Source organism: Schistocerca cancellata, chromosome 4 (genome assembly GCF_023864275.1).
Source record: "Schistocerca cancellata isolate TAMUIC-IGC-003103 chromosome 4, iqSchCanc2.1, whole genome shotgun sequence".
In the NCBI taxonomy this organism is placed as follows: Eukaryota; Metazoa; Arthropoda; class Insecta; order Orthoptera; family Acrididae; genus Schistocerca; species Schistocerca cancellata.
In genome coordinates, this window is record NC_064629.1 from 309,807,497 (window position 1) to 309,819,550 (window position 12,054).

General features: G+C 38.0%; 1 protein-coding gene across 6 annotated transcripts in view; it reads right to left on the minus strand.

Annotated features, from left to right (window-relative positions):
• Positions 1-1,313: 1,313 nt before the first annotated feature.
• Positions 1,314-12,054, minus strand: part of LOC126185083 (uncharacterized) — a 152,487-nt gene continuing 141,746 nt past the window's right edge. For all 6 annotated transcript variants that reach the window (XM_049927869.1, XM_049927870.1, XM_049927866.1 and 3 more), the window contains one exon: positions 1,314-2,040. In XM_049927869.1, the coding sequence (XP_049783826.1) occupies positions 1,871-2,040 (170 nt within the window). In that variant the 3' untranslated portion in view covers positions 1,314-1,870. The remainder of the gene's footprint in view (positions 2,041-12,054) is intronic.

Genomic DNA, 12,054 nt, shown 5'->3' on the forward strand with positions numbered 1-12,054 from the left:
TTACAAAGAATCCTTAACAATGGTGCAAAGAACAAAAGGATAATGAAAAGTAGTATTATAGAGCTGTGCTTGAAGAGTACTCACAAAGATTCTTGTTAATAGGTCACTGCCTTAGAGCCACTCCACAGCATTCATGTCATGTTTCAAACAAACTGCGCGCTAAAAGCTACCCTTACTTAAAACAAATGGAGTACCAGAACCTACAAAAATAAAATGTGGATAAAAACTAGACAGGCCAAGCCAAGCTGTAAACTAGTAATGCACTGAGACAATATCAAAGTATGAACCCAGTAAACAAGAAGTGGTTTGCCACATCACAAGCAGGAAGGTCACTGAGCAGCAAGCAAGTCGATACAGACTGCTATTAAATGGAGAACATCTTTACAGATAGCGTCAGAGGTGATACAGACAAAACCAATACTATAGAGGGTGTGAATGATTGGGGGGGGGGGGGGGGGGCTGCACATGTGCTAAACTAATTAAAAATATGAAAAGGAATGAGTCACATTTACAAAAATACTGAAAGCAGACAATTAAAACGCAGCACATTGATAAAACCTGAGTGATGCGATAAATTCCCTCTTTCACAAATACAATTTATAAAATACTGAAAGCGATGAGTTAAAATGTAAAATACTAATAAAGCCCAAGTGGTAATACAAATTCCTTCTTTCACAACTACAGTACCATATTAGTGGTCAAATGTAAAGGACTAGTTTGGAAAACTAAGGACATGTGATAATAAAATAGTAGCCTATAGCAATAATGTGTATGTGTGAAGAACTGGAGATAGTTTATTATAAACACTCTTGGATTGGGAGGATTTTTATTTCTTTCCGCTCAAGAGACCACTCCCACGGTTTGTTGCTCAGTAACAGCCTTATTTCTGGCCTGACAAGAGTTGTCACTGTGAAGGACTGCTGATAAACACATACCTAGCATATGTTTGCCTACAGTCCTCGACCAATGGGAATGTGGGAGAACGATCAAGTGAGGCCTTAGTAGATGGGAGCGGAGTGCTGGGCCCAGCTGGGCTCGCTCTCTCTGCAACCAGCTCCTGACCTAACAACACGTTTTTCTGCACCCTCTTGATCATTTAGCCATAATGGCTCCTGCCCAACTGTTGGTGTCTTTCCCAGGTGCACCCTATGCACCCCTAAAAATGAGATGCACATAGATAATTGGTGAACAACACTTTTCTGCTTTTCGCTTAAGGACATACACCCACTGGATGTCCGCACATCAGCCTGACGCCTACCATCCTGTACAATACAAAACAAGATAATATTGCCAAATTTTGTAGAATACCCAAATGTAGGTCACAATTTTTCATTTTGTAGAATTAAGCCATACACAGAACACCAAAACTTTAAAAAATTGTAAAAAATACACAATACATATCCTAATGTCAGCACAAGGAAGGTCTGGACTCTGCTGGAGACAAATCCTTCCAACTACAGGCACAACTGAGTCACACGACTCTAATTTGATACAACTTACTCATAACACAGGGTCACAGTACAAGACTTCATAATTTCGTATGTGACACACATTTAAACATTGTAGTCTTCAAAATGTACATTACCCATGACTTACACATGTATATTTAGGATATACTTTAAAATCTGAGCATTACCTGTATTTCATGCAGTACATAATTCAGTCTGTATCACTCTATAGTCTTGATACAATTTCATAGTCCTGCAATAAACTCAAGTCTCTATATGAGCAAGCAAATTCCAGTTTTTTCATTCATTTTTGTCAGATTACAATTACAGACAAGAAATTTCAGGACATTCAAAATAATGACATGTTTTCTCAGGGTACTGAAAGATGGTGATAAAAATGTCCTGTACCAAGAATCATAACTTCACAAAAAGTTTAAGTAATGCTTTCCTTTGAGAAGATACATTAAAGCTGTACTCTTGCAGTCTTCTGGCAGAAGATTCACGCTTTCCTCTGAATCACTCACTGGGTGGGAAACATGACCCACAGATCCAGTTTGCATATTTTGATACAGCATAACAGCCTCTGGATGCCCTGAAAATTGAAGAGAACATAATTTTCACACCACTGGCTTTACTTGACACTCTCTCTCTCTCTCTCTCTCTCTCTCTCTCTCTCTCTCTCTCACACACACACACACACACACACACACACACACAGACAGACAGAGAGAGAGAGAGAGAGAGAGAGAGAGAGAGAGAGAGAGAGAGAGAGAGAGAGAGATATCAGTGTGCAACACACAGAATTTGTACCAAATAATATGAAAGCTCATATAATATGGTGTACAGCCAAGCTTTTGCATCCAAAATTAGCTAAAGCCTCCTGGGTATAAATGCATGTAAATCCTGGATACAAGCCAATGGGATTTTTATATTATTTTTAACAAAGAAACTGTTTCAATCCTTTGTCAGTTGTAAGACTATGACAATGAACCCTGATTGTTTTTGAAGTACAGAATTACAAAGTCTCTGTAAAATCCAAATCTGCTGATTATGGAGATCAGAGAAGATTTATTATTTTAGTGGTTGTCACAAAATCAGTCTTCAATATTTACAGCCTTATGAGGAAAGGCTGCATCTTGGAAAATGCAAATTCCTACTGGGAAGAATACCACTGTCAAAAAACAAACTGTTCACATAATATTGTTCAACAAACCTTTTAGCAGCAACCTCTACTTCCTGTACCACCATAAGATCAACAGACAAGATTGATAAGACTGGTCAAATCATCAAAGAATAGCTACATTGTTTCACAATTGAAAAAAGGCAATCTGGATTTAATGCTTCATATGTAAACATACACAGCAGTAGATAACAATGTAGAAGCAGAGGCGCTGCTGTAGCGTAACCAAGTATCAAGACAATTACACCATGTCTCCTACCACTCACTTTGCAGGCAATCACATGTCATAAGTAATCTACAAGTACAATGTTAGATTATTGTCAATATTATTTCTGTGTTTGTAAAATCAGAAATGTGTATTTAAATGGTTTGTTTTGTATCTGTTTCATGTCATGGGAGATTGCAGTAACACAACAACAGCAGCAATTTTGGCACAGCTGCCAAGCAGAGAGCAGACTGTTATTGTCCCCCAGATGAAGGTCATCGTGCAGTAGAACATGCTGTTGACGTATGTTATCATCTTATGATTTAAATAAAATGAATATGTTTAACTGTAGGTAATTAACAAAAATGGTTTATCAATGTTGTTCAGTGTAGTTCAGTTCTTGTTCTGGTCTTGACCAGTTATGATCAACATTGATGTTATTGTAAGGACTACGTTCCAATGGAACACATCATTTATTTAAAAAAAAAAAAAAAATGAAGTGAACATTTATGTGGAAGAAACTTATTCACTTTTCAATCTGGTTTCATGATAAGAAGATTGATTTTTCTTAATGATTGAGTTCTGTTGGGAATACTAGAATTAATGGAGTTTGAAAAGAATCAGTTATTAATATCTAAAGGCAAGAGTGGAGATGATAACCCAAATGTCAACTTTTAAGAAGTCATGGAACTTTTATGAAACTGATGTTACACAAATGATTCAATTTTGTCTCTCTCTACTTGGGGGTTAGCAGAAAGTTAATTTGACCAGTTTATTGAAGTAATTCAAATCTGTTGTGGTGCACACTCTGGAAAAGAAGCTAGAACAGTCAAGCTCAATCATTACATGTACCTGATTGAAAGCTTTTGTCACTGGATGTTAGGTACAATGTCTGCTGATGTTGTCTATTTAAATAATAACAATTAAAATGGGGGTGTGGTTCTGCATGTGGTGACCGATACAGTGATGTTTGAGCATAAACTCAATGGATCGAAGGTCATGAGAAGAGAGAAAGCTTATGAAATGCAAGAATAGACACTGTTTGAGACACGAGTGGAGAGGACTGTGTGTGAGTTCACGGAGAATGCTGCATTCCTTATGCGGCCCGTGAGTGATGGTGATGAGGTGCAGTGTCTTGGTGGCGCCAGCCAACACTGTGAACAGTGACTGAGAGGCACAGCGCCCTGGTGGTGGCAGCTGACATCAAGGGCAACTACTACAAAATGCAGTGTTTGTGTGGTGGCAGCTGAGTGCAGTTGATAGATAAATTTAGCAGTCTACGTACTAACATCTGGGGGTTCATGGCATCAAGCAGTGCATCCTAGTGAGGGCCATTACAGAGCATTGCAACTGGGTAGTAAAAACCAGTTGAACTACAGGTACTGGTAAGTTGCAGATTACACCATGAGCCAATTCACTATCAATAGAAGTTTATTTGGTGGGTGCAATTCATGTCAACAAACAAATGCAACTGTTAAGTACTGTATTAGGAAAACAAGCTTAACTTGGTTAGTTTGATTGATGCATTATTATGACTGTAAGTCATATAGCGAATAGATTCAAGTTTGAGTTATTAGTAATCATGTTGGAAGACAGCATAATGAATATGGATGACTGGCCTTTGTGGGCCAGAGTAATTAATCAAAATATAACCAGTTTAAATACCTTTTATATAGAGATGAATTAGAAAACAGAGAATTTGAATACTGAGATTAATTCTGAATTAACTAGCTTCCGTAAGACAGTGAATATGCATTACAGGCTAGAACGTCCTATTCACAAGTCTAGGGAAGAGAAGCTGCCAATGAAACATGATATTCTTAACTTGTCTTAGCAGGCTGGGAGTATGAAACTTGTAGTTCATGTGGAAATTAATAAAAATAATATTTTCATGTGCCAGGAGAGTGTGGATCAAACTGACCATGTACATGCTGAATTATTAATATGTATTGAGGATGCTTCTCCTGGGGATGCCAAATGCGCTCTATCTCTGAGTGGGGAGATGGGAGAAATAACTAATTATGTAGAACAACAACACAGGGAAATTAAAAGCATAAGTATCTGAAAAGTGTAAAGAATTATGCAAGTTAAAACATGATAATCATGGAGAGTGTTCATACAATGGTGGAGATCATGGAATAGAAAAGGCAGCATTGCTACGATGAGTAGAATGGACAGAGGTGCTTTTGCAGGAAGTATGTAAACAGGTCTCAGACTTCACAGTGTCTAGGAACCCTTTTGCTATAGACAGTAGTATTAATGTAGAGAGGAGTGGCATTAAGTCATGTTTGATGGATCAAATGAAGTGACCGAATCAGTAGAACTTTAGATAAGCAAAATCAGTTCACTGGCTTAGCACAAACATAAAGAGGGTAAACCATATTTGCCAAATGAATTGTGGCAGGAATTTAGTTTATCTAACACTATTCATGTGTCTGATCAGTTCCTGCATTTCAAACCAAAAGGAGAACTACACCAATAATATTTTTAAGAATTTTTGAGAGAGCTTTGCCATCTAGATGAGCTGACAGAAAGAAAACACAATTTGTGATTGAACATTTAGAGGCTGAAGCAGCCGAATGGGTGGTATTTCATAAACATGATTTTAAGAATTGGTCAGATTTTGTACAACAATTTAAACACAAATATACTTGTCAGAAGATGAGCAGCAGAGGCCTACACTAAAGTTACTGGTTCCAGACCCTTACAACAGACAGTGAGGTGAGTTTAGAAAATTCTTTGCATAGTATTGAAATAAGAGTAAACTGATAATGAATAAGCTTTTGCTCCCGGCACATATCTTTTGAGATGGAAGTAAACAACTTTCAAAAAATGTTACAACGAAGTGTGACTGAGAGAAACAGTGTTTACCTCAATCTATTGTTGGTATGCAGACACCATTAAATGAATAACAACCAATCAAAGATATCCTTTAAGATGGAAATAAACAGCTCTCAAAAAATGTTACAACAATGTGTGACACAAAGAAACAGTGTTTACCACAATCTATTGTTGGTATGCGGACACCATTAAATGAATAACAACCAATCAAAAAAGTTTTTTCACAAGTACAAGGGACCGAGGGGGATGGCCAAACAACACTACTGAGGATTCGGTGAGCTAAATGAAAGTTCCATTTAGTGTGAATTACATTTGTGAGTTTTGTGTATTCCATACCAGGAGAAAGAACTGATGCAGAAGTATAATTGAGAGTATTGCGTGTTCATGTGCAGTAGAAAGATGAAGTGCACTGCTTTGATACGTTACTCTCTTATTCAAATGATGAGTGGAACGTGATTTTGGTTCATTTGGGAAACGGAATACTGGGAGTGTACAAGATTACTAGTGAACTAAGACTGAATTAACTTCCACATTTGAGATGGGTTTATCCCACCAATGGAAGAAGCAAATAGGCAGGTACAGGCTGAATTATTACATAACATAATAGGATTTTTTGAGGGGGTGGGGAATCAGGTTTCTTTATTTATGATAATATGCAGTCAAATCACAAACAAGTTTTACAAATCATTTACAACACACATAAATAGCATAATCTTGATCCACTTTACAATGTTCACGAGTCCTCAACACAAAAGGCATCACACAATGAAATTAAGACATACCAATGTCCTCTTTAAAAACTTACCAACATTAAAAGCTTGGTAAGTAATGAAATCACAGTTATCAAAACTTTCAAGGCCACCAATACTCCCAACAACTCCAGAGTGAGAAATAGCCATTGTAAGCCATCTAGTAGAATGACTAAATTTATAATCCTTTATAAGGGAAAATTTCAAAATATCACTTGCAAAAAGACAAGGACCATCTAGGACTGCACGGGAAGTAATGTCTTTCACTTCCACTTCATTTTTCTCTTTGGCCCCAGTACTGATTTCCATGTTATCAATGGCCAGTGGAGAAGTAGGTGCTCCCATGTCATTGTATTGTAATTATGTACATCATTATTTTTTTCGAACTGAAGTGGATTATTTACAACAAACTTCACGAAGGAATAAATATACTGTGAAGCAGTAGTCAGAATGCCCAACTCCTTAAACAGTTGTCTGCCGCCACAGGCCATTAACACCCAATCTCGCTGCACTGACCTAAGGGATACATTCGTCGTACGCTCCACGTTGATTTCTATGGTTATTTCAGGTAGTGTTGCTTGTCTGTTAGCACTGACAACTCTACGCAAACGTCACCACTCTCAGTCATTAAGTGAAGGCTGTTGGTCACTGCATTGTCTGTGGTGAGAGGTAATGCCTGAAATGTGGTTTCTTGGCACCCTCTTGACACTGTGGATCTTGGAATATTGCACTCCCTATCGATTTCTGAAATGGACATCTGTTGCATCTAGTTCCAACTACCATTTCGCATTCAAAGTCTCTTAATTCCCATTGTGCGGCCATAATCATGTCGCAAACCTTTGCACCTGTGTACAAATGACAGCTCCACCAATGTATTGCCCTTTTATAACTTATGTACACGATATTACTGCTGTCTGTGCATGTTCATATCATTATCCCAAGACTTTTGTCACCTCAGTGTATGATGGTGTGATGCACAATATTGACTGAGCGTGGTTTAATAATCATTATAGAGGAAAAAGAGGTAGCAATAATTCTCAAATAAAGCAAAAGGAGATAGTATAGTCTTGTCACCTGCCAAACTGAGCTAGCAAGTGGGGGTGTAGTGTAACCAAATATCAAGACAGTTACAACAAGTCTCCTCCCACTCAGCTTGCAGGTAATCATATGTTGTATGCATTCTGTGAGCATAATGTTAGATATTTAGTAAGATTATTGTCAATGTTATTTGTGAGATTGTAAAATTGGAACTGTGTATTTAAATGGTTTGTTTTATATCTGTCTCATGTAATGGGAGAACAGAGTAACACGATGACAACAGCATCTTTGGTGCAACCACCAAGCAGGGAGCTGACCACTATTGTTCACCAGGCGAAAGCCATCGTGCAGTAGGAGATCCTGTCGGCACGTGTTATCGCCCTCTGATTCAAATAAAATAAATGTATTTAATTGTACATAACATGCAAAAAATGGACAATCAGTGTTGTAAAGAAAAATGTAATGGTAGTTAGTTCAGTTCTTGTTCTTGTCTTGGTCACCTAAGATCAACTTCGATATTATTGTAAAGACTGTGTTCTAATAAAATATGTCATTGTAAGTGAGAAGTGATTTATTTATTTATTTATCAAGAAAACAGAAGTAAAAGTTTATGTGGAAGAAAGGTGTTTGCTTTTGAACAATGTGTTTTATTAGAATGCAGTCTTTATTACCCATTGTTACAGCTCTCAGTGACTCAGAAAAAGTGTTAAACATGCAGAAATTTGTTTTTTGATTATTTGCTCTATAACATCAAATGTCTAACAGGTAGAAAAGCATGTTTTAAAGCTAATTTAAAATCATTTCTCCTGGACAACTCTTTATATTCCACTGATGAATTTCTGATTAAAAACTGGTAGCTAGTAAAAAAAGTGTTGTTGCATGAATAGGACTAAAAATAAAAATGTGTTCATTAATGGTAACACTGATTGTGTATACATATCCTGTAAACTGACTGTTCCACATCATTTCGATTAAAGAATTGTTCAAATGATCTATGGAACATGTAACTAACTAACAATAACACTCATGATGATGATGATAAACAGTCAAGGCAAAAACAAGGACTGAACTAACTACCACGACATTTTCCTTTAGAACATTGATAGTCTATTATTTTGTTTGTTGGATACGATTACATACATTTATTTTATTTCAATTAGAGGGCAATAACGCATGCCACCAGCATCTTTTTCTGTGCAATGGCCTTCACCTGGTGGACTATAGCAGTCAGCTCTCTCTTGGCAGCTGTGCCACAGATGCTGTTGTCATCATGTTACTTTGCTCTCCCTCGACATGAAACAGATACAAAACAAACCATTTAAATATGCAATTCCAAAATCACAAAGACATAAATAACATTGACAATAATCTTGCAAACTATCTAATGTTATGCTCGTAGAATACATACAACACGATTACCTGCAAACTGATCAGTAGAAGACATGATGCATGTCTTCATATTTGGTTACACTATACTCACATGCAGTACTGTTGTGATTAAGATAATAAATAGATACTGCAATTAAGTGAGTGCAAAGTTCTTGTTTTAAGCAGAAACAAATAACTTTGTACATTATGTAGGGTGTCCCATTTATCTTGACCACCCTAAATAACTGTTTGTCCAGATGCAAATTACAAAAAGTTTCAAGCAAATTTTCTTTAGCTGTCAGGGGGACATCAATCAGCAAGATTGCCTTAGTTGTAGCTTTGGTTTTTACAAAGATATGAACAGCCGTATGACTTTTTTAAATGGCACCCTGCATTTTTTATTTGGTAATTCATTTCCTCTCTTAAAGACCTATTAAAAATGTATCACAGTGTATCATTAACTGAAACACAACATTATTAATTACGTAACACAATATTGACGTTGACACTCCCAGAGTTTAGTGCAGGTACTGGGGGTAATGGAACACATCCATGTGCTGACGTTGACAGAGGACAAATGTAAACATAAGTAGAATGCACACCCGTCATTCCATCAACCATTGTCAGTTGCAGAGTTGTGCCAGTAGAATGTACACCAATGAAGAGAAGGTAGAAATGCTACTCATCTATGGGGAATGTAAGTTAGCAGAACAGTAATTGCAATAATGTTTTCTTATGTATGGGTACATTTAGTACAGTAGTTTAGTCCTTTTAAATACTGTTGTGTAGAGTAGGCCTACAGTAAAGGCTATCCTTCTTACAAACTGCATCAACATAACGTTTCTTTTATTGTTGTTCTTGTTGAAGGTAAGCGAAATGCTACACAGGCAGCGGAACTGTACAGAGTGATATCCTGACAAGAACCTACCTTCCCGATGGATGTTTTCTCATCTTGTTGCAACGCTTCAGGAAATGGGAAGTTTCAACCCACAACAACGCAATCGTCATAGCACTCTCACAGACAAAGCTGTCGAAGATACTGTTCTTGTTTCCGTTGCTATGAATCCACATGTAGAGTACACGACAGCTTGGACATGAGATTGGCATTCCTAAAACCAGTGTACATTGTATTCTTACAAGTAACTGGTTCCAGTCTTACCATGTACACCTACATCAAGAATTGCATGGAAATGATTTCAAGAGTCGTGTACAGTTCTATCAGTGGGCAAGGCAGCAAATCCTCGCCAACCTGAATGTCTTCTCCAATGTTCTACTTACCGGTGAATGTTCCTTCTCTAACAAACGACAGGCAAATACAAGGAACATGCACTATTGGTCCAGCGACAACCCACAATGGCTTAGACAGGTGGAGCATCAGCGTCAATGGCGAGTTAACGTCTGGTGTGGGATGCTTGGCATTACAATTATTGGCTCTTATTTCATCAACGGTAGTCTAAATGGCACAGCGTACGCCAACTTCCTCAGACGAATTCTTCCTCCTCTTCTGGATGAAGTTCCGCTAAGAACCAGAATGCTTACGTGCTATCAACACGATGGATGTCCAGCACATAATGCCTTGCGTGGACGTCATGTTCTGAACTGAAGGTATCCTGCCAGATGGATTGGTCAAGGAGGAACAGTTACTTGGCCTGCTAGGTTTCCTGATTTAAATCCTCTGGTATGTTTTTCTTTTGGGATGCATTAAAGACAGTCTAGCGTGATATTCCAACAACTCCAGAGGACATGCAGGAATGTATCATGCTTGCTTGTAATTCTCTTCAACAGGTAACACTGGAAGTAGTAAATAATTCTTTCATTCAACGAGTGCACCAATGTATCAGTGTCCAGGGTCACCACTTTGAGCACCTTTGAATGTTCTACTCCTGCACAATGGTACAGGAGAGTCAAAGTCTTAATGAACAATGTTGTGTTTCAGTGAATGGCACACTGTGATACATTTTTGAATACGTCTTTAGGAGAGGAAATGAATTACCGAATAAAAAATACAGGTGCCATTTAAAAGAGTCATACCACTGTTCATATCATTGTAAAAAACAAAGCTACAACAAAGGCAATTATGCTGATTGATGTTCCCCTGATGGCTAAAGAACATTTGCTTGAAACATTTTTTTAATTTGCATCTGGACAAACAGTTTTTAGGGTGGTCAAGATAAATGGCACACCCCGTATTATAAGCCTGACGCACAAACCAATAGGCCTAATTTTTGGTGCTCACAAATAACAAAAGTTCATGTAGGGTAAAGTGGGAATAGATTTAATTCATTTTTAAGCATCTAATCTGTGTTCAAATGTGTGATACATGTGCATATTGTTATAGGATGGTAAAAGAGGAAATGGATGAGTAGACTGTAGATAGGAATTTCACTGGGGAACTGATTGGAGAACTCAACAAGGCTCTCCCTCATGAAACTGTAGGCTTTGCAAGAAGGACAAGAGAATTACGGAGGAGGAGGCAAAGATTTGTGCACTTCAGGCTGAAGTAGATCATGCGAAATTTGAAAAAAAAATCTTGGGATCTTGGTAAAGGTAACAAACAATGGGCAAAAGGAGAAAAGCTCTTCAACTCCATCTACATTTGAGCTAACAATATCAAATAAATTTGACTTGTTGCCTGAAGTAGGAGGGGAAGAGCCTCATCCAGCTGTAGGTCACAGTAGGGTGCAGTGGACTTCTACAAAGAAACTCCATGTAGGTCGATACGAAAAGAGAGTGAGAAGAAGAGAGTCTTGCTGCTAAGTAGCAGCCATGGGACAAGTGTAGGCCATATGGTACAGGAGAAATTAAGAACAGGGTAACAAGTCACAAGTATTCTGAAGCCAAGTGCTAGTCTTCGCCAAGTGACAGAGGGCATAGGGAATTTGTACAAAGGTTTTGGCAAAGAGGATCTGGTTATTATAGTAGGTGGAGCACAGAACAGCCCAGCTAAGAGCAGTTGACCTGGATGAAATAGGAGTAGTAACTACACACACAAATGTGAGTTTTGTGGAGGTCCTGCAGCACCATGACCAGCCCTGTGTCAACACTGCTGTGAGCTATGTGAACACCGAGTTGAGCAGGCTGCTACTGACTGAATGCAGTGCCTGTTGCTACAACTGGGAGATGTAGATATACTGGATATGTCCTACATCTGAATAGGGGAGAGAAAGCTAGGGTGGCTGAACTTCTTGCACATAATATCTGGGAGGACACCATCAGACATAAGAT